Source organism: Aotus nancymaae, unplaced genomic scaffold, assembly GCF_030222135.1.
Source record: "Aotus nancymaae isolate 86718 unplaced genomic scaffold, 86718_ANA_hifiasm-v0.15.2.pri h1tg000025l, whole genome shotgun sequence".
NCBI classification, from domain to species: Eukaryota; Metazoa; Chordata; class Mammalia; order Primates; family Aotidae; genus Aotus; species Aotus nancymaae.
Genome location: NW_026988438.1, coordinates 5,451,190 through 5,475,700, shown reverse-complemented (window position 1 = coordinate 5,475,700; position 24,511 = coordinate 5,451,190). Strand labels below are relative to the sequence as shown.

At 37.1% G+C, this 24,511-nt stretch overlaps 1 protein-coding gene across 11 annotated transcripts in view; it reads right to left on the bottom strand.

Annotated features, from left to right (window-relative positions):
* DGKB (diacylglycerol kinase beta) overlaps window positions 1-24,511 on the bottom strand; it is an 812,604-nt gene that overhangs the window by 33,728 nt on the left and 754,365 nt on the right. For 8 of the 11 annotated variants that reach the window (XM_064380339.1, XM_064380340.1, XM_064380343.1 and 5 more), the window contains 2 exons: window positions 5,941-6,061; window positions 4,704-4,764 (listed from right to left, as the gene is read on the bottom strand). In XM_064380339.1, the coding sequence (XP_064236409.1) occupies window positions 4,704-4,764; window positions 5,941-6,061 (182 nt within the window). Of the gene's footprint in view, window positions 1-3,872; window positions 4,765-5,940; window positions 6,062-24,511 lie in introns of those variants that run through there. The other 3 variants (XM_064380347.1, XM_064380346.1, XM_064380345.1) reach the window with 1 other exon arrangement.

The window sequence follows — 24,511 nt, the reverse complement described above, 5'->3', positions numbered from 1 at the left end:
CATTACCGTAAAATATATGTGACACAAAAGTCACTATTTTAACTTACATTTTCAAGCGTGCAGTTCAGTGGCACCAAGTACTATCACATTGTTTTGTTATCACTACGCACCAACTCCAAAACTTACGTTGTCTTGATTTTTAAGCAAGCATTAATTGATATTTCCATTTGACTTATTCTACTTAAAGAAAAACAGAACTTCTGTACTCCTCTAAAATTATATCTAGAGCAATGCCTTCATAAATTGAGTATCGGCTTACAGATATTTAAATTCAGCAGAGAATTTTAACATTGTAGCATTCTTATGTTCTGTAAGAAAAATATTGTGTTATTCAATTGAAGCAAAAAACACTCCATAGTTAACCATCCCAGTGTTATGAATACTAAGTATTCTCTTCCATTAGAGCGAAATTTAAAGTTCAGAACCCCATGTGTCTCTAGGAAAAAAAGAGTATGCCAGAATGTGCAATCACAATAATGAGCCACAGTCTACTATGATTCTTGGCCTGCTGTAGGCTGCAATAAATGTTTTAAATGAGTGAGTTTACAAGGGAAGAAAATTAAATATAAATCACATAAAAATTGTTAATTTAACAATTGTAAATCATGATCGTTACCAGGAGAAATGAATGTCTTACTACTTATTGAAATAAAAATTTACAAAATATTAAAAGTGCTTGTGTTGAACAAGCTAAAATTATTCTAACACATTAATTAAATTTCAATAGGCAGACATTTTCTAGCTGGGGAAGCTTGAAACGTAGTCGGAGAGAAAGGTTGTCAGTCATTTACCAAAAGTCACACACTCTGGAGGGAGATCTCCAGTAGGCACTGGGGCCACTTTTTGTTGAGCTTCACAATGAGGAGCAGAGATGAAGCATGCAGATGCTGGAGCCAGACTGCCTGGGTTTCCATTTCTACTCTGCTGTTTATTAGGTGTGCAGAACCGACGAACTATTTAACCTTTGTCTTTCTCAGTTATTTCAGTCATCAAACAAGGATAACCATAAACTTTTTGTGAGAATTAAACGTGTCAACATGGGTCAAGTGTCTCACACTGTACATGACATTCTGGGAACTTAATGAATGTTAGATATTATCACACCTGTGACTGCTTCTTAACTTAAAACATGGCATAAGGGCTAAGTGCCTCTTCTCCTGAGAAGAGTCCAAAATAATACAAAGAGTATTCATGGAAGCCAGTTGGTTTTATTGTCTTTGATTTACTTATTCTTTTGTTACCAAGGCCAAGGAAAAGTGACTTTTCATTAAAAACAGCACCACTACCAACCACTACTATCTTGCAATGCAACCACCACCATTACAACTAGCACCACTACCACAAGTTTTACCACTATTTCCACCATCGCAATAGTCACTATTACCCTCACCACCATCATAACCACCACCGCCCCGGCAATACCATCACCACCACTGCTAACAGCATCATCACTCTCACCATCACCGTCATCAACAACATCTTTAACATCCACGTGAATATAATCATGTGAATTTAGAAGTGTCATTTGGAGAGTGAACGATTGCAGAAAAGATGTATGTGTATACATGCTGGTGAAGGGAGGAAAGAAGATGTAATCTTCAGGTAGCTAAACAAATACACTAGAAACAAATACAAAGTTATGTTTATGTGCTATACACAAAGTTTGAGCCAACAGCTTCAGAGTAAAACTATTACAAAGGCAAAATGAAAAACCTTCTTGCATGCTAATCTGTGCTGTTTGGAATCTGTAGCTAAAGTTGTCTAAACTAGTGGTTGAGAGAATGGGCTTTAATTAGAGTCTTGGATTTTAGTTCCATATCTAGTTCATACCTGACCTTGAGTATGCTATTTAACCTCCTAAAACTTGTATTTTTCCCATATAAAAAAGGATGGTTCCATTATTTAGAATTTGTGTGAATATTTAATAAATACTTACATATAACATAAGCATTTAGCACAATGCTTCTGCAAGATTAGGAGCTTCCCCTGTTGCCCTCTAACCAGTTTCTCTCTGAATTTTAACTACTCAGTAAACGACACTATCATTCTCAGGTAAGTGTAACCTTACACCTTATACAATAATTAACTTCAGATGGATTAACGATTTAAACATAAGACCTAACATTATAAAAACCCTAGAAGAAAATGTAGGCAATACCATTCAGGACATAGGCATGGGCAAGGACTTCATGACCAAAACACCAAAAGCATTGGCAACAAAAGCCAAACTGGACAAATGGGGTCTAATTAAACTTCAGAGCTTCTGCACAGTGAAAGAAACTATCATCAGAGTGAACCAGCAACCAACAAAATGGGAAAAATCTACCCATCTGACAAAGGGCTAATATCCAGACTCTACAAAGAACTTAAACAAATTTATAATAAAAAAACAACCCCATCAAAAAGTGGGTAAAGGATATGAACAAACACTTCCCAAAAGAAGACATTTATGCAACCAACAAACATATGAAAAAATACTCATCATCACTGGTCATTGGAGCAATGCAAATCAAAGCTATACTGAGATACCATCTCACACCAGTTAGAATGGCGATCGTTAAAAAATCAGGAGACAACAGATGCTGGAGAGGATGTGGAGAAATAGGAACACTTTTACACTGCTGGTGGGAGTGTAAATTAGTTCAACCATTGTGGAAGACAGTGTGGCGATTCCTCAAGGATCTAGAACTAGAAATAGCATTTTACCCAGCAATCCCATTACTGGGTATGTACCCAAAGAATTATAAATCATTCTATTATAAAGATGCACACACATGTACATTTATTGTGGCACTGTTCACAATAGCAAAGACCTGGAACCAACCCAAATGCCCATCAATGATAGACTTGATAAAGAAACCGTGGCACATATACACCATGGAATACTATACAAACATAAAAAAAGATGAGTTCATGTCCTTTGCAGGGACATGGATGAATCTGGAAACCATCATTCTCAGCAAACTGACACAAGAACAGGAAACCAAATACCACATGTTCTCACTCATAAGTGGGTGTTGAACAATGAGAACACATGGTCACAGGGAGGGGAACATCATACACCAGGTCCTGTCGGGGGTGGGGGACTAGCAGAGGGACAGCAGGGTATGGGGAGATAGGGAAGGGATAGCATTAAGAGAAATACCTAATGTAGGTGACAGAGTGATGGATGCAGCAAACCACCAAGGCCGTGTATACCTATGTAACAAACCTGTACAGTCTGCACATGTACCCCAGAACTTAAAGTATAATAATAAAAAAATTTTAAAAAGAGTTAACTTCAATTCAGTTCTTTCCCTCCTCCCCCGTCCTGCACCCCCAGGAACTCATTGGCCAATTTTTCCTGTTTCACCTCCGGAATACAGCTTAAATTCATCCACTTTCCTTTTACTTCCCTGCTGTTATCCTTCCCCAAGCCCAGAGAACTGGGATAGACCAGTCTCTCAATCGCTGCTCAGTACAATCAATCCTCCACAGAGCAGCCACTGTGAACTTAAAAAATGTAAATCAGATGATGGTTACAGTTTTCAGTAGTTTCCTATTGGGCTTAGAATCAAAATTTAACTCTTTACCATCATTGTTTCTACATGATCTGTTTTCTGTCTATGTGTCTACATTTCCTACTTGATCTCTTACCATTCTCCCCTAATTCTGGAAGCCTTGGTCACATCATCCTCCTTAGTGCCTTTTATTTTTATTTTTATTTCTTGAGATGGAGTTTTACTCTGTCACCCAGGCTGGAGCACAGTGGCAAAATTAAGGTTCACTGCAACCTCTGCCTCCTGGCTTCAAGCCATTCTCCTGCCTCAACCTCCTGAGTAGCTGGGACTACAGGTGTGTGCTAACATGCCCGGCTAATTTTTTTGTTTTTGATTTCATACTGAGCTTTTGGCTCAGTCCTTTCAAAGAGGTCTCCCAGATCCACTTATCTCAAGAAGTATTCGCCACACTTAATCGAGTTTCTCTTCATCATTTCTCCTTATTTTTTTTTAAATCACTCTTGCACTTTGAAGTTATATTTATCATATATTTGTTTATTTATTTGGTCCCCTGTTAGTGGAATGTAAGTAACTTGAAAAAATTACATTGTTGGTCTTGTTCGTGTTTCTACTCTCAGTGCCAAAAGCAGTTCCTAACATGTTTTTGAAATGTAATAAAATATTCACTATGCAAATGAAAATTGAATTTTCTTGAGAGGGGCAAAATGTCTGACTTAAATACCTCATTCTGGAAAAAACAACTATAGTAAAAACTGGAGAGGAATTTTTTTTTTCTTCTGCAGAGAAGAAAGCCTTCAAATCCCCAAAAGGAGGCAAAAGAACAGCTGAGAAATAAATTCCGATTTAAGCTTTTGTCTGCAGGTCTATAATATTTTCATGGGGTGCTCTGACATAAACACAAAAAGTTTAAGAGAAACTTTTGTTAATATTTTGGTTTAGTTCCAGAGTTTATAATTGGCCTATGGCTTATCATTGATCTATTTAATAGATTTATTTATACTTAGGATATCACAAACATTTAAGAGCTGAATCATTGCCAAGGGTATATAATGTCTAAAACCTAAGTGGCTCTGACACACAACTACAACAACAACAAGACTATTTGCTGGTAAGTTGAAAAGACATAAAGAAAAAAACCAGATACTGTGGTTATTTAGTCATTCAGGAAAGCAAAACACAGCACATCAAGTACTCTGTACTCACTGTGCACGGGGTCTGCATCCACGGCTCCCCATCAATTTGCATTGGCAGAGACTTGCTAGTCCTGGGGGAGAACATTTCATTTTAGGTATAGCACTGAAATACTTTATATTACAGACTGTATGTGAGATGTAAGATGATGAGACCAGGGAAGGCAATATGGTAATAGTTGGGCTCTAAATTTATCTCCTATGAAACGAGCTTCAACTCTCCACTATTATTAAATACCCTGAAAAGTACCTTAGTCACAAGAATAATATGAGCTTCCTGGTAAATGTGGTGGTATTAAAAAAAATCTGGATGCCAAAGAAAAATATCAAGGTTTATGTTTAATGGCATGATCAGAATTTCCAGAGCCAAAAGAGCTTCCTTGTTTTCATAACCCTGCATTGCAAAGCAGGAGAAAAGTGTTTGATATCTCAGATTTTCCAGCACCAACACTTTCAGATAAATAACATCAACTATGTTTGTGCTACAATCCGTGGTTTCACTCGGGCGGATCACGAGGCCAGGAGTTCAAGACCAGCCTGGCCAACGTGGTGAAACTCCGTCTCTACTAAAAATACAAAAATTAGCTGGGTGTGGTGGCGGGCATTTGTAATCCCAGCTACTTGGGAGGCTGAGGCAGGAGAATTGCTTGAAACCAGAAAGGCGGAGGTTGTAGTGAGCCGAGATCGTGCCACTGCCCTCCAGCCTGGGCAACAAGAACAAAACTCTATCTCGAAAAAAAAGAGAGATAGAAGACCTTTATTATTATTATTTTTCTCCTGCAGGTGAAATTTTGGGGAAAAATATACTTGAAAAAGTTCAAATTTAAAACATATAAAATCTTACCGCACAATAATTTTTTATTTAATTTTATAGAAACATTGTGACACTTTAGTCCATGAAACAATGGTGTCTCATCATTGTTTTCATTATATAATTAGCCCAGTAAATACTTTGGGGCTTCAGTAGACTAATGAGTATAAACCACAGAATTTGTATCTTTGAATTCATGCATCAATGTGTCTATGGCACTTAACAAGAGATAATCAGATTCCACCAAACTGGATAAGTAATAGGTAACCAGTATTTTATAAAATCTGCCAATGCTCTCTATTTTGAAATACATTAGTATTAATCACTGATCATTTGGAGCTCAAATAAGACAATGTTACTATCAGAGTTCTGCATACTTTTAATGAGTTTGAGGCTATGCCATATGAAACCCCTTCGTCAATTACAGAAAGAGTACTACCTGATGACCACGCAGGAGCACTGAGCCAGTCGTCGGCCAGCACTCTTCAGGCCCGTGTATATTTGCCCCATCTCCATGGCTCCTTCCAAGCCAACCACCTCCAGCAGCTGGTCGCTCAGATCTGAAAGAAAGCAGATGCCTTTTAAGTTACAATGTGTACACATATGTCCAAAATTTAATACTATTCGATATTATGGAGATTAAAAAAAAGCCACTTCACAAAAAAAGCTTGTCTTAGAAACCTAAAGTAATAAAAAGATGGCCTACTTTTATAACTCTCAGTTTAACTAAACCTTGAGGTTCTGTAGAAAATGATTTGCTGTCAGCTTATTCCAAAACAAAATGGGAAGCACAGATTCTGAGCCAAATAATACCAAAAAAATATATACCAGTAGTTTTTAACATCAACAAACTTAATGTTATTCCACATGTATATATGGACCATTTATACATCCCACATCAGACATTTGGCAGCAAATACACATTTCGACACTATAAATAAAATATGAGGATATGCTGTCAAACATTACTTTGTTAAGTTGCTCGAACAAGGGACCTTAGAGATCATGGAGTTGAAGCTTCTCATTTTATACGTTAGAGGATGGAGTCCCCAAATCCTTGAGTAATTTGTCCACAGTAATAGGTTACTTTGTGCAGAAGTTCAACTTTGTGCAAAGAAAAAAACAATAGTAGTTTTGTGAAATGTTTTTCTGATATTATGCAATATTCTACCAAAATACTGTTTTGGAGTAGACTAGATAATTAGTCCCATGCAATAATTATTAATTCCTTTTAGCAGAGGATATTAGAAAGGGGCTAGTAGTAAGAGGTATCACTTGTTGAGTATTTACTAGGACTAACTGCTTTGTACTATCTCGTTTGCTCCTGCTTCAGACCAATTTAACATAAATGTGATTATTTGCATTTACAGATAGAGAAGCTAACCTTGGAGAAGTTAATAACTATTCATATTCACATACCTAGAAAGCGACAGAGCCAACATGTGAAGCCAATTGCTTTGATCCACTATGCTACATTTGATACATCAATCATATGAATAGGGCAGACTTTACAAAATTTTAGAAATCATCTTAATATAAAGGTGGGGGTTGGACTGTGAGCTTCAGGGTTCCTTTCCAATCTGAATATTTTCATTCAGCCAGAAAGCAGAAGTTGAGTTCACATCAACAGAATCCCAGACAGTCCTGTCACAAGACACAGTGACAGCCCATCTGCTCACCTATTTAACTCAGAGGGCTGGGAGCCTTGATTTGGGGGCCGAAGTCTAGGTGAACATATATGGTTGTTTTCCATTTTAATATTCTTATGTGTTTCTGAATATTTAGTTTTAGCAGGAAAACTAAAGGGGTGGAATACAGTGGGAGTCATGATTATTATACAAGAGACCTACGTAATAATTGGTCATAGCTTAGATCGGACTCATAGAGAAGCAAACAAATGTGTTTTGTATGGAATCTATTTTGTACAGAATGTGCTCACTCCTCACTCATGACTCCATTTTAGCATAGAGTTTAGAGATGCTAATGATTTATTTTCAGTGCAGTTCAACTGTGTGGCAGCAAATAGTGCTTTGCAATCTCAAAGTTCATTAAGCCCAGGATCGTAGGGAAATTTAATAAAAGCACTTTAAGAAGAATACGTGACAAACCCACCAAACTTTTAAGTGAATAATAAAAATCCATTATTTTTAACTTTAAGCTGTAGCTATAGCATGAGATTACTCCAAGTAAAAACAATATTTTAGCTACAAAATCAAATGTCAACGTAGAGCATCCACCTTGCTGTTCTAAACCCCATTTAGACATATTTCTCATGAAACTTATTCTGTGTTTCTAGTTTAAATTTATGTTGCCAAGAACAGATGGACAAGGAATGGAAACATATTCTTTCAGCTGTAGCCGGCACTAAAATGTGCTTGGCTCTATAGCCTGGGTGTTAATATACGCATTTCTTAGATACATGTCAACCAGAAAACGACATTGTGGCAAGCCCTGGAGTCCCAGATGTGTGCCTGCTGATGTTTATAAAACAACAGCTCCCACCACAATGATCACCATCACAGGATTTGAGCTCACATTTAGTATTTTGCACGGCCTGATTCCTAAATAGGTAGAATTTTGTGTTGATTTCCGCAATGATCTGAAATTGGTTGATGGGAACCGTTCTATAAGAAATGAAACACTTTCTCAAGACAGAGTTAATCTAAGCCCTCACTTTTTCATGAATCACAGGGATCTGTCTATACCCACACCATATTGCTACTGTCTACCACCCTTCTTCTGATTTTTTTCTTTCTTTTAATTTGTCTTTGTTTTTCTGCTTGCAAAAATGCCTTGAATATCAATTCTGCTGTTAATAATCAGTAGTGAAGACATTTCTCAGAGGTTTAGGATACCCGGGCTTTTAAACTTTCATGTTCTTGCTAACACAAATAAGTTTATAGGAATAGTTCCATGTTTACTAACTCTAGCAAAGGCAAATAAATACCATACTCCTTTTAATTAGGCGTTCAGGAAGAGAAAACAAAAACAAAATGAAACTCCACATTTGCATTGCACAAATTTGTTCCCATAACACTTCCACATTTTTTGATACAGCGCGATCTGAAATCTGTCTGTATATAACTGATTCCCCCTCCATGTTATCTTTGAGATCAGGGTCCTGATTGGTTTCAGACAGAGAGAGTTTCTATGTAATTCTGACTTCTGTTCCTATATGTGGTATCCTTTGGCACATCACATTTCCTCACCTCATGTTCTAGCTAAGAGTTATTTTTTAAGTACAGTTCTCCTTGGGATGGCTTAACCAGCTAGATCAGCCTACTTAATGGGTTTGCTACCTGGCTATTGGCTTCATATTTAAGCGTGGGAGCAGCAAAAGATGATGTATGGCTCACAACAAATTAAAAGTGAGTTTTATATATTTTAAAAAAGAAAAAACATTAAAATAAGGTATTATAATATCTAAAAATTACATGAAATTCAAATTTCAGTGCGCATAAATACGTTTTCATTGGAACAAACCCACATTCATTGGTTTAGGTCTTGTCTCTTTGTACTACAAAGGTAGAGTAGAGACCATATGGTCAACAAAGCTGAAAATATTTACTATGCGGACCTTTACATAAGTTTGCCAACCTATGCTTTAGAGAAACATGAACACTTTGAGATCAGTAAGGTTTTCACTTTAGTACAGCTGCTATAAATGCTAAATGGCGATTTTTTTTTTTAATGCCTGAAAGACATTAATGTTCCAGCATTAATTCCGTGGTGTATGTAACCATGCATAGAACAGCTGTTCTCAACCAGGGCCTCTCACCACGCTTGTGTACGATGAGGATTGCCACAATCCATTTGTTATTTATCATGGAACACCAAAAGTTTCCAAGTAACTTCATTACAAAAGACAGTAAAACAGTTGAACATTCATTAGTGTGCTCAATCACTGCTTCTGCTTGGCTTTCTTGAGTGTGAGAAAAAGAAAAGTCATAAATAGGAAGGCGGAAGTTGCAACCAGACCTGGAGATGTCAGGTGGGAAACAGCTTTACCTTCAAAAGTAATGTGTCAAGCAGTGTGAAATACTGACACTATGATATTGAGATGCATATGTATCTATCTAGAGGAAGATGTTGCCTTTGTTCGATTTAATGTTATAAAGTATACTTTTGAAGGAAAACACAGGACGTTTCTGAAAGACTTTACATGTCTTTTTAAATATCTCCAAGGGAGTAAACAGAGACAAGACAAGCTTTCAAATTAGGTATTTTCACATTTAAAACAGAACATCTGTAAGAGGTACTTCAGAGGGAAGAAACTTAATAAAATCATCAAAATTGGGTCACATTGGATCAGGATTCTTAACACATGGTCTGTGAATCTGAATAGGAAAAATGCAACTTTATTTTCACTAACAGGTAATTGAAATTAAGCATTTCTTTCAAATATAAATGTAGGCAGGAATACCTGTGACTTTGTCACTGATAAATATCATGTTATAGTTGTTACAATAATTCCTACTTTAAGAAAAGGCAATATGTTTTAATTATCTACAATACCCAAATATCTACAATAGTTCCTGTAAAATAATACATTAAACTTTATTTTAATTTTCATTTTATGCAATATTTCAAAATGTTATTTATATTCATTATGTCAAATTTTAATAATTATTGAACTTCTAGATTTAAATTTGTTAATAAGAAAGCATATATATCTCTAAATCAAAATTTCTAACAGTATTTTAATATAATTTTTACTAGAAAAGCATATATATCTCAAAATCAAAATTTTAACAGTAGTTTAATATAATTGACTTCCTTTTTTAGCCTACATATTTTATTTTATAAATTTTAAAACATGTCTGAGAAGAGTCAGTAGATTTCATCAGACTGGCAAAAAAGACTAGCACAGAAATGGTAAGAAACCGTACTTTAGAATAGAACGTGTCATTTTAAAGTTTATAAATCTTTATAAACTTCATGTATGTCTTTCTGAACATAATTAGTGCTGCATTCATTTTTTACACAAGTAATCAGGAATATGAATGTAAATCTGAAAGTCAGGGGCACATATAGATTACAGGACACACGAGCAGCACAGCTAATAAGTGAGTAATATTTATTCATAGCTTAGTCTTCATTTCTGACAGTTATGCCCTGATAAAATGTCTCATTATGTAATTGTTTCAGACTGCCATATGTGAAGGAACAGAAGAGGATGCATTACAAATACAGACTGAATGTGGGTTGTAGCATTTCACAGAATATAGTGGGTACTGAAGAAAGGGGGAGAAAGGCTGGGGCAGAGTGGGATAAACCCCTTTGTGCAGAGTGTCCAGCAACATTCTGCACCATCAGAGGCCATGTGGAGCTACTCATTGACTCAGCAGGAGCATTTTGAAATCAACGTAAATTGCTAATTATATTGATATTTGTTGAGTCGTTATTTGGACACAGTAAGACCAGGCTAGCTACGGAGTTGTTCCCTTTTGAGTGTTTGTAAATTGTATGTCTTCCAGTACATACAATATGAAATGTGTCTAAGGACTAAGAATAAACTTAAAAAGCCAAGGAACATATGAAACCCATTCACCAAAGTGAGTAATTCAAGGATTTTTCTTCAAAATGTCCATCTATTTCTAATAGATTCTTAATTTAGATATTCTTCTCTCAAGCATAAATAGCTGTTTTCCATGACCTACATAACCCAGAAGACATAAATTTTAAAAGGGGGTGGGTAGAAAGAGTTTTAGCAAAAATTTATTAATACAAACTCTATGTTTCAGAGTACAAGCATGTAAAACATAAAGGCAGCTTTTCGGACCTTAAGGAACTTACAATCCAATTGCAGGTCTATTAACAAAGGAGAAACAGTATGGGGAGGGCTAATATATCTACTATATGCCTGCTATGAGCAGGCTCCCTGCTAAGGGATTTACAGGTATTTTTCCATTGGACACTCACAACAGTCCTTTTGAGGTTGGTATTATTCCCCTCATTTTATTGACAGGGAAACTATGTCACTTGTTCAAGTCTTTACATAAAATTGAAAATCTGCTTTTCTAAGTAGGTATGCTTGACTCTAAATTCCATGTTACTTACTGTGACAACAGGAAGAACTAACCAATTAAATGTTATCAGTTATCTTGGATCATCGTGGCAAACAGGAGTCAGGACTAGATTGTAGCTCTGGACAGAGCAGTTCACATTGTAAATTTTAGCTCGATAGACTGCAAGAACAAACCAGCAATCCTGAGAGGACATACAGACCCTCGAAGGAAGCGGATTGCTCCTGTAGGACCCAAGAGCCGCCCCAAGTACTGTGAGTTCCCAAACTGAGGAAGTGGGAAAGGGAAACACACACCCCAAGTAGAGAAGCTGATGGTTCATTTGCAGGAGAAGTTTCTGACTTTTCCAGGAGCTGAGTCAGTTTGGAGAGCTGAGCCAAATGCAGGGGTAGAGGAAGCAGCAGAAAGGCCCTGGGAGCTCACCGGGTGCCCTAGCAGGCCATTCCTACCTGGCCCCACAGGGATCCAATGGGAGGGCAGCCAGAGAAGCAGGGGTAAAACTCTGCAGGGAGAAGGAAATTTCTAGCCGAACTTTGTAACAATTTGTACGGAGCGAGAAGCCTCCTGGCCAGAATTAAAGAAAGGGTGCAAATCCAGGCTGCAAACTCCACAGGTGGGGGAAGAACCAAGACCTTTTCTTTCGCAGCTGGGAGGCAGGTTTTGAAGCCTGTCTCACCCTCCACCTGGAAACTAACTCGGGGCTGTTGGTGGGGGCACCGTGGGAGTTAGACTGGCCCCTCAGTTTGCATGGGAGCTGGGTGAGGCCTGTGACTGCAGGCTTTCCCCCACTTCCCTGACAACCTGCTCGACTCAGCAGAGGCAGTCCTAATCCTCCTAGGTACACAGGTCCGGTGACCTGGGAATCTCAACCCCACCCCCCACAGCAGCTGCAGCAAGACTCACCCAAGGAGAATCTGAGCTCAAACATGCCTAACTCTGCCCCCTCCTGATTGCCCTTCCCTACCTACCATGGTAGTGGAAGAAAAAGGGCATATAGTCTTGGGAGTTCTAGGGCCCTGCCTACTACCAGTTTCTCTCTGGAAAGCACCACCTCCTGGCAGGAGACCAACTAGTATAAAAATAGAGCATTAAACCACCAAAGCTAAGAACCCTCATGGAGTCCAATGCGCACCCCCACCCCTGCCACCTCCCCCAGAGCAGGTGCTGGTGTCCATGGCTGAGAAACCCAGAGACGGTTCACATCACAGGACCCTGTGCAGACAACCCCCAGTACCAGCCCAGAGCCAAGTAGACCTCTGCTGGGTGGCTAAACCCAGAAGAGACAAAACAATCATTGCAGTTCGGCTCATAGGAAGCCACATCCATAGGAAAAAGGGGACAGTACTATATCAAGGGAACACCCCCTAGGACAAAAGAATCTGAACAACAGCTTTCAGCCCTAGACCTTCCCTCTGACAGAGCCTGCCAAAATGAGAAGGGACCAGAAAACCAGCCCTGGTAATATGACAAAACAAAGATCTTCAACAAACCCCAAAAATTACACCAGTTCACCAGCAATGGATCCAAACCCAGAAGAAATCACTGATTGACATGAAAAATAATTCAGGGAGTCAGTTATTGAGCTAATCAGGGAGGTATCAGACAAAGGCGAAGCCCAATGCAAGGAAATCCAAAAAAAGATACAAGAAGTGAAGGGAGAAATATTCAAGGAGATAGCTTAAAGAAAACACAATCTAAAATTCAGGAAACTCTGGACACACTTTTAGAAATGTGAAATATTCTGGTAAGTCTCAGCAATAGAACTGAACAAGTAGAAGGAGGAAATCCAGAGCTCAAAGACAAGGTCTTCAAATTAACCCAATCCAACAAAGACAAAGAAAAAAGAATAAGAAAATATGAACAAAGCCTCTAGGAAGTCTGTGGTTATGTTAAACAACCAAACATAAGGATAAGTAGTGTTCCTGAGGAAGAAGAGGATACTAAAAGCTTGGAAAATACATCTGGGGGGAATAATTGAGGAAAGTCTAGTTGCCTGGCTAGAGACCTAGACATCCAAATACAAGAGGCACAAAGAACACCAGGGGAATTCACTGCAAAAACATCTTCCCCTAGGCACATTGTTGTCAGGTTATCCAAAGTTAAGATAAAGAAAAGAATCTTAAGAGCTGTGAGACAGTAGCACCAGGTACCATATAAAGGAAAACCTATCAGATTAACAGCAGATTTCTTAGCAGACACCTACAAGCTAGATGGGATTGGGACCCTATCTTCAGCCTCCTCAAACAAAACAATTATCAGCCAAGAATTTTGTATCCAGTGAAACTAAGCATCATACATGAAGCAAAGTCTTTTTCAGACAAACAAATGCTGAGAGAATTCGCCATTACTAAGCTACCACGACAGGAACTGCTAAAAGGAGCTCTAAATCTTGAAACAAATCCTGGAAACATATCAAAACAGAACCTCTTTAAAGCATAAATCACACAGAACTTACAAAACCAAAATACAAGTTATAAACCAAAAACAAAAAAAAGAACCAAAGTACACAGGCAACAAAGAACTTGATGAATGCAAGGGTAACTTAAAAGATACAGAACTGCAAAATGGTAAGAACTCGCCAACCAACTTTCTGCTGCCCTCAGGAGACTCACCGAACATAAAAGGATTCAAATAAAGTAAAGTGATGGTGGGAAAAGGCATTTCATGCAAATGAATACCAAAAGTAAGCAGGGGTAGCTATTCTTTTTTTTTTTTTTTTGGAGACAGAGTCTTACTCTGTCAGACAAAGAGGGATGTTATATAATATACAAGGCCTTGTCCAACAGGAAAATAACACAATCCTAAACTTATATGCACCTAACACTGGAGCACCCAAATTTATAAAACAATTGTTAATGGACCTAAGAAGTTAGATAGACAGCAACATAATAATAGTGGGGGAAATCAGTACTCCACTGACAGCACTAGACAGGTCAGCAAGACAGAAAGTGAACAAAGAAACAATGAATTTAAACAATACCTTGGAACAAATGGACTTAACAGATATATATAGAGAGAGAACATTTCATCCAACAGCTGCAGAATACACATTCTATTCAACAGCGCATGGAACTCTCTCCAAGATAGACCATATGATAGGCCATAAAACTAGCCTCAATAAGTTTAAGAAAACTGAAATCATATCATGCACTCTCTCAGACCACAGTGGAATAAAACTGGAAATCAACTCGAAAGGAAGCTTCAAAACCATGTAAAACATGAGAATTTAATAACCTGCTCCTGAAAGAGCACTGGGTGAAAAATGAAATCAAGATGGAAATTTTAAAATTCTTTGAACTGGAAGACGATAATGACGCAACCTACCAAGATCTCTGGGATACAGCAAAGGCAATGCTAGGAGGAACGTTCATAGACCTAAACGCCAACATCAACAAGGCTGAAAGAGCACAAACTGATATTCTAACGTCACACCTAAAGGAACTAGAGAAATAAGAACAAAGCAAACCCAAGCCTAGCAGAAGAAAGGAAATAACCAAGATCAGAGCAGAACCAAATGAAACTGAAACAAGAAAATATGAAAGGTAAGTGAAACAAAAGCTGATTATTTGAAAAGATAAATAAAATCTATAGACCATTCACAAAATTAACTAAAAAAAGAAGAGAGAATATCCAAATAACCTCACTAAGAAACACAACAGGAGATATTACAACGGACACCACTAAAATACAGAAGATCATTCAAAGCTACTATGAACACCTTTATGCACATAAAGAAAACGTAGAAGAGATGGGTAAATTCCTGGAAGAAAATGCAATGCTTCCAGCTTAAATCAGGAAGAATTAGATGCCTTGAATAGACCAGTAACAAGCAGTGAGATTTAAATAGTAATTTAATAATTACCTATGGAAAAAAAAAGTCCAGCACTAGCCAGATTCACAGAATTCTACCAGGCATTCAAAGAATAATCGGTACCAATGCTTTTGACACTATTCCACAAGATAGAAAAAGAAGGAATCCTCTCTAATTCATTCTATGAAGCCAGCATCACCCTAATACCAAAACCAGGAAAGAACATAACCAAAAAGTAAACTACAGACTCATATCCTTGATGAACATAGATGCTAAAATCCTTAACAAAATACTAGCTAACCATATCCAACAACACATCAGAAAGATAATCCACCATGATCAAGTGGGTTTCATACCAGAGATGCAGGGATAGTTTAATACTGCAAGACAATAAATGTGATATACCACATAAACAGAATTAAAAACAAAAACCACATGATCACCTCAATAGATCCAGAAAAAGCATTTGATTAAATCCAGTATCTCTTTATGATTAAAACTCTCTGCGAAGTTGGTATACAAGGGACATACATTTATGTAATAAAAGCCATCTATGACAAACCCACAGCCAACATAATACTAAATGGGGAGAAGTTGAAAGCTTTGAGATGTGGAACAAGACAACAATGTCCACTCTCACCCTTTCTCTTCAACATAGTACTGGAAGTCCTCACCAGAGCAATCAGACAAGAGAAAGAAATAAAGGGCATCCAAATCAATAAGGAGGAAGCGAAATTGTCACTGTTTGCTGATGAGATGATCTTTTACCTCGGAAACCCCAAGGACTCCCCCAGAAAGCTCCTGGAACTGATAAAAGAATTCAGCAAAGTTCCTGGATACAGGAGTAACGTACACAAATCAGTAGTTTGTATATACAATAACAGCGACCAAGCAGAGAATCAAATCAAGAACTCAACCCCTTTTACAATAGCTGAATAAACAAAACAAACAAACAACAACAACCAAAAGAAAAAAACAAACTTAGAAATATACCTAAGGAGTCAAAAGATGTCTAGAAGGAAAACTACAAAACACTGCTGAAAGAAATCACAGACAACATGAACAAATGGAAACACATCCCATTCTCACAGATGAGTAGAATCAATATTGTGAAAATGACCATACTGCCAAAAGCAATCTACAAATTCAATGCAATACCCATCAAAATACCACCATCATTCTTCACAAAATTAGAAGAAACAATTCTAAAATTCATATGGAACCAAAAAAGAGCCACATAGACAAAGCAAGACTAAGCAAAAAGAACAAATCTGGAGGCATCACACTACCTGATTTTAAACTATATTGTAAGGCCATAGTTACCAAAACAGCATGGTACTGGTACAAAAATAGGCACATAGACCAATGGAACAGAATAGGGAGCCCAAAAATAAACCCAAATACTATAGCCAACTGATCTTTGACACAACAGACAAAAACATAAAGTGGGGAAAGGACATCCTTTTTAAAAAATGGCGCTAGGATAATTCATTAGCCACATGTAGGAGAATAAAACTGAATCCTTATCTCTTACCTTATACAAAAATCAATTCAAGTTGGATTAAGGAGTTAAACCTAAGTCCTGAAACTATAAAAATTCTAGAAGACAACATTGTAAAAACCCTTCTAGACACTGGCTTAGGCAAAGATTTCATGAGCAAGAACCCAAAAACAAATGCATTAAAAACAAAGATAAGTAGCTGGGACCTAATTAAACTAAAGAGCTTTAGCATGGCAAAAGGAACAGTCAGCAGAGTAAACAGACAATCTGCAGAGTGGGTCCATACATCTGACAAGGGACTAATAACCAGAATCTACAACAAATTCTAACAAATCGGTAAGAAAAAAACAACTCTATCAAAAAGTTGGCTATGGACGTGAATAGACAATTCTCATAAGATATACAAATGGCCAACAAACATATGGGAAAAAAACTCAACATCACTAATGATCAGGAAATGCAAATCAAAACCATAATGCCATACCACCTTACTCTTGCAAGAATGGCCATAATCAAGAAATCAAAAACAGTAGACGTTGGCGTATATGTGGTGAATAGAGAACACTTCTACACTGCTAGTGGGAATGTAAACTAGCACAGCCACTATGGAAAACGGTGTGGAGATTCCTTAAAGAACTAAAAGTAAAACTACCATTTGATACAGCAATCCGTCTACTGGGTGTCTACCCAGAGGAAAAGAAGTCGTTGTTCGAAAAAGATACTTGGACACGCATGTTTATAGCAGCACAATTCACAATTCCAAAATCGTGGAACCAACCCAAATGCCCATCCATCAACAAGTGGATAAGGAAACTGTGGTGTATATATATGACAGAATACTACACAGCCGAAAAGGAATGAATTAATAGCATTTGCAGTGACCTAGATGAGATTAGAGACTATTATTCTAAGTGAAGTAACTCAAGAATGGAAAACCAAACATCATATGTTCTCACGGATATGTGGGAGATAAGCTATGAGGATGCAAACACGTAAGAATGACTTTGTACTCTTGTGGGGGAAGAGCTTGAAGCGGATGAAGAATAAAAAACTACAAATATGGTGCCCTGTATACTGCTCAGGTGATGGGTGCACCAAATGTCACAAATCACCACTAAAGAACTTACTCATGTAACCAAATACCACCTGGACTCCAATAACTTATGCAAAAATAAATAAATTTTGTCAGTGATGGAAGAGAAAAAAGTATTACAAAGGAATACATACATAATACCTTAAAACAGTCCAGCTAATAATCCTACCACTAAGTTATTTCAAATGTCATCACAAAATTAAAATAAAGTACAGAGCTCCCATTTATAATAGTACATGGGGTAACGTATGAAGAATACTCTGAAGAATCTCCACAAGAAGGCTAAGAGCTGGGCCCTGCTGTACTCACATGCACCTTTGCCTAGCCCAACAGCTGGTTCAGCAGCAGTCTTACTTGCCTGGACAGACAGCTATAAGCCTGCGTGGCATCACCACACCTGCACACACCAGAGCCCCAGCAGCCAGCCAGTCTGGTGGTGGTTCCATTTCCCTGCAAAGAGTATTGCAGGAATGCCTGGCACCACTGCTATCATGCCTGGTCCAACAGCTGGTCCACTGACAATTCTGCTTTCTCAGACTGCCACAGGGTCCAACAACCAGCCCAGTGTTCCTGTCCTCAGCAAAACTACACTACTGCCATCACAAACTCCTGCAACCTAGACCACTAAGGCAATCATATATATCACTGATGAGGATTACAGCTGAACAAACTGCACGTAGACCACAGTACTGAGTTGACCTAGAGCTAAAGCCAATGCACCACACTTAACCCTAGGACCCATCTACAGGAAAACATTTATCCCTACAAAAGCTGCTCAATAATATTGAAAACAAGTGACTATTCAATTAGATTCACAGATATAAATGTGGGGACACAAGAAACATAAAAAAGCAAACAAACATGGCACTCACAAAATGTCTCCAATAACAGACCCCCAAAAAGACATTCATATAATGTCTGAAAAATAATTCAAAATAATAATTTTAAGGAAACAGCAAGATATAAGAGAACATAGAGAAACAATTCAATAAAATCAGAAAAACAATTCATGATCTGAATGAGAAATTTAAGGAAGATATATATATATATATACACAATTTTTTTATTATATATACATCTTTTTATTTTATATATATAAACAAAAAAGAACCAAGCAGAATTGGAGAAATGAAAAATATATATATAATTGACAGCTTTGACAACAGACAAGATGAAGGAGAAGAATTTATGAGCTTCAAGAGAATTCTTTTGAAATAACCCAGCCAGCGGGGGTGAGGGGAAAGTAGAAATAATAATAGAGAATGAAGAAAGGCTACAGGACTTATGGATCACCATCAACTAAATAAATTTTCTCATAATAGGAGTGCCAGAGGGAAAGAGATGGAGAAAAGCAAAGAAAATGTATTTAACAAAATAATGGCTGAAAAATTCCCAAGTATTAGTAGAGATATAGACATCCAGATTCTGGAAGTTAAAAGATCCCCAATTACATTCAACCCCAAAAATTCTCTCTGAGGTATGTTATAATCAAACTGTCAAAAGTCAAAGACAATGAAATAATTCCAAAATCTACAAAAGAAAAGCATCAAGTTACATATAAGGGAATCTGTATTACACTATTAGCAGATTTCTCAGCAGAAACCTTACAGCTGGGATAGAAAGGGATGCTATTCAAAGTGCTGAAAGATCTAAAAGCTGTTAGTCAGAATATTATATCAAGCAAAGTTTTTTTTCCAGAAATGAAGAAGAAATAAAAATCTTCTCAGATAAGAAAAAGCTAAGGGAATTCATCACCATGAAGTTGGTATTACAAGAAATGCTTGAGAGCATGCTATAAATGGAAACAAAAGGACCCTGATTACTAACAGGAAACAAATGAAAGTATAAAACTCACCAGTAGTTGTAAGTTAATAAATCAAATTCATAATATTCCAGTGATATGAGTGCTAATACATCTTTCAATCCTCTAGTAAGAACGTTTAAAGTCAAATGATCAAAAACAAAAATTACAATAAATAGCTAAGGAACACACCACAGATAAAGAAATAAGTGAAGAAAAATGTAAATTTTAGAGGGGAAGGAAAATCATCTAGAGTAATTTTATGTTGCCATCATCTTAAGACAGTCGATTCTTACTACAAGACTCCTTATGTTCGCCTCTGGTAACCACAAACAAAGAAAGTACAGAAGACAATCAAACAAGAATGAGAAAATAAATACAGCTTAGCACCTCTGAAAACCACCAAACCACAGAGATAAACAGCAAGAGAAGAAGAAAGAAACAAAGAATCTATAAGGAAAAAATAAGTAACAAAAAGGCAGAAATATGTCCTTATCTAACAATTATAACCTTGCATATAAATGGATTAAATTCTCCAGTTAAGAGATAGAGTGGATGAATAGGCAAAATAAAATAAAATAAGACCCAACTATATACTACCTCAAAAAAGACTCACCTCACCAAAAAAGCCAGACTGAAAGCAAAGGGATATAGAAAGATATTCCATGCAAACAAAAACCAAAATTGAACAGAGTAAGCCATATGTATATCAGAGATTTTAAGTCAAAAACTGTTAAAAGAGGCAGAGAAGGTCATTATTTACAGTGAGAAAGGGATCAATTCAACAAGAGGATATAACAATTGTAAATATATATGTAACCAACAGCAGAGCACCCAAATATATAGAACAAATGTTATTAGATCTAAAAAGAGAGATAGACCACAATACAGAATAGTAGGGAACTACACCCACTTTCAGTACTGGGAAGATAATGACAAAAAATCAACAAAGAACAGCAGACTGCACCACAGACCAAATGGACCTAACAGACATTTACAGAACGTTTTATCCAACAGCTGTAGAATACATATTCTTTTCGTTTGCACATGGAACATTCTCCAGGATGAATCACATATTAGGCCACAAAAAACATCTAAACAAATTTAAGAAGAGAGATCATATCAACTATCTTTTCAGGCCATAATTGTCTAAAACTAGAAATTAACAAAATAAAGTTTTGGAAATGTAACAAATACATGCAAGTTAAACAACATTGTTTTAGATAACCAATGGGTCAGTGAAGAAGTTGAAAGAAAAATTAAAATTTTCTTGAGACAAATGAGAATGGGACACATCTCACCAAGTCCACGAGACATAATAAAACCCATTCTAAGAGGGAAATTTATAGTAATAAATGTCTACATCACAAAAGAAGATTTCTAAGAAACAATCTAACAGTGCACCTCAAAGACCTATGACTTGTTACTGATTTAATAACAAACTAAAGCCAAAATTAGCAGAAGGAAGGAAATAATAAAACTCAGAGCACAAATAAACAAAATTGATACTAAGAACAAAAATTCAAAAGATCAACAAAATGAAGAGTTTGTTTTTTGAAAAGATAAAGAAATATCAACAAATCATTAGCTAGGCTAAATTTAAAAAAAAGACTAAAATAAAATCAAGAATGAAATAGGAGATATTAAAGCTGATATCAACTTTATTTGCAATAGATTTGCCCCCAGAACACCAGAGTCATGAAAACCATCCCTAAAGTCAACTGGGAAAGAAAAAGACTCCCATCACATTGTCATGAAAGGACACACTGATTCAGGCAAATCCATCACTACTGGCCATTTGATCTACAAATGTGGTGGGATTGACCAAAGAACTATGGAACATTTTGAGAAAGAGGCTGTTGAGATAAGAAAGAGCTATTTCAAGTATGCCTGGGTCCTGGATAAACTTAAAGTCGAATGTGAACATGGTATCACCATTGATACTCTGTGGAAATTTGAGAGCAGCAAGTACTACTTGACTATAATTGATAGCCTGGGACATAGATGCTTTGTGAACAACATGAATACAGCCACATCTCAGGCTGACTGTGCCGTCCTGATTGTTGCTGCTGGTGTTGGTGAATTTGAATTTGTATCTCCAAGAATGAAGAGACCTATGAGCATGCCCTTCTGGTTTACATACTGGGTGTGAAACAGTTATTGTCATTAACAAAATGGATTCCACTGAGCCACCCTACAGCCAGAAAATATACAAGGAAATAATTAAGAAAGTGGAAACTTCAGAAAACTGGCTACAATGCCAACACAGTAGCATCTGTGCCAATTTCTGGTTGAAATTGTGACATCATGCTACAGCCATGTGCTAACATGCATTGGTTCAAGAGATGGAAAATCACCTTTAAAGATGGCAATGCCAGTGGAACTATGCTGCTTGAAACTCTGCAATGCATCATCCCACCAACTCATGAAACTGACAGGCCCTTATGGCTGGTCTGAATTGGTGATTCTACAGAATTGGTGCTTCTGGTACTGTTCTTGTGTGCTAAGTGGTGACTGGGTTACCTTTGCCCCCGTCAACGTTACAACTGAAGAAAAGTCTATTGAAATGCACCATGAAGCTTTGAGTGAAACTCTTCTGGGGGACAAAATGGGCTTCAATGTCAAGGATGTCCTTGTCAAAGATGTTTACTGTGCCAACATTGTTGATGACAGCAAAAATGACCCACCAATGGAAACAAATGGCTTCCCTACTCAGGTGACTATTCTGCACCAACCAGGCTAAATCAGTAAAGGCTATGTCCCTGTACTGGATAGTGACACAGTTCACATTGCTTGCCAGTTTGCTCAGCTGAAGGAAAAGACTGATTGCCATTCTGGTAAAAAGCTGGAAGATGGCCCTAAATACTTGAAGTCTGGTGATGCTGCCATTGTCGATATGGTTTCTGGCAAGCTTATGTGTGTTGAGAGCTTTTCTGACTATCCTCTGAGTCATTCTGCTATTTGTGATATGAGAAAGATAGTTGCTGTGGGTGTCATCAAAGCATTGCACAAGAAGACTGCTGATGGTGGAAAGGTCACTAGAGTTGGTGAGGAAGAAATAAAAGGCATCTAAACTGGGAAGGAGGTAGTCAAATTGTTCCTATTTGTAGATGGTATGATCTTTTACATACAGAAAACCCTAAAGACTCCACCAAAAACTAGTCAAACTCATAAATTCGCTAAAGTTGCAGAATACAAAGCCAACACACAAAAATAAGTAGGATGTCCATATGATAATAGTGAACTCTCTGAAAAAGAAATTTTAAAACTTTCTTTTACCATAGCTACAAAAATTTTAGATACCTAGGAATATATTTAACCAAGGAGGTGAAAGATCTCTACAATGAAACTATATAACTTTGATGAAATGAATGGAAGAAGACACAAATAAATGGAAAGACATATTATATTCATGAACTGGAAGAATTATTTTTTAAATGGCCATACTGCTCAAGTGATCTACACATTTAATGCAATTTCTATCAAAATAATGATAATATTCTTCAGAGCAGCAGTCCCCGATGTTTTTGGCACCAGGGACTGCTTCACGGATGACAGTTTTTCCACAGACCAGCCACAGGGATGCGGGGGGTGGTTTTGAGATGATTCAAGTGCATTACATTTACTGTGCACTTTATTGACATTGTTATTACATCGTAATATATAATTATATATTATTTTATTATGTATTACAATGTAATAGTACAACTCACTATAATCTTGAGTCAGTGGGATCCCTCAGCTTGTTTTCCTGCAACTAGATGGTCCCACCTGGGGATGATGAGAGACACTGACAGATCATCAGATGTTAGATTCACATAAGGAGGGCTCAACCTAGATCCCTTGCATGCACAGTTCACAATAGGGTTTGTACCTCCTATGAGAATCTAATGCTGCTGTTGATTTGACAGGAGTCTGAACTCAGATGGTAATGTGAGTGATAGGGAGCAGCTATAAAAAAACAGATGAAGCTTCACTCTCTCACCTGCTGCTCACCTCCGGCTACACGACCCAGTTCTACACCCCTACCGGTCTGTGGGCTAGAAACCCCTGCTTCAGAGAAATAGAAAAATAAAATAAAATTCTGCAGAACTACAAAATACCCTAAATAGCCAAAGAAATACTGAGAAAAAAGAACAAAGTGGAAGGGATAACACTACCTGACTTCAAAATATACCACTATACAAAGATATAGTAACCAAACAACATGGCACTGGCATAGAAACAGACCCACATAGACTAATAGAATAAAATGGAGAGCCCAGAAATATGTTCAGCATCTACAGCCAATAGATTTTTGACAAAGATGCCAAAAACACACATTGGGGAAAAATAGTCTCTTTGATAAATGGTGCTAGGAAAATTCAATAGTGACATGCAAAAGAATGAGACTAGACCCTGACTCACATTATATACAAAAATCAACTCAAAATGTATTGAAGATTTAAACGTAAAATTTGAAACTATGAAACGACTAGAAGAAATCTCAGGGAAAATGCTTTATGATGTTAGGGTGGGCAAGGACTTCTTAAATAAGATCTCAAAAGAACACACAACAAAAGCGCAAAGAGACAAATGGAGTTATATTGAAGTAAAAAGCTTTTGAAGAGGAAACTCTTCACAGAGGAAAGAGATAACCTAGAAAATGGGAGAAAATATATATAGACTATACTTCTAACAAGAGGTTAATATATAGAATATAGAAAGAAATGTAAACAACTCAAGGGGAAAAAACTTAAATAACTCATTTTAAAAATGAGCAAAAGACTTTAATAGAC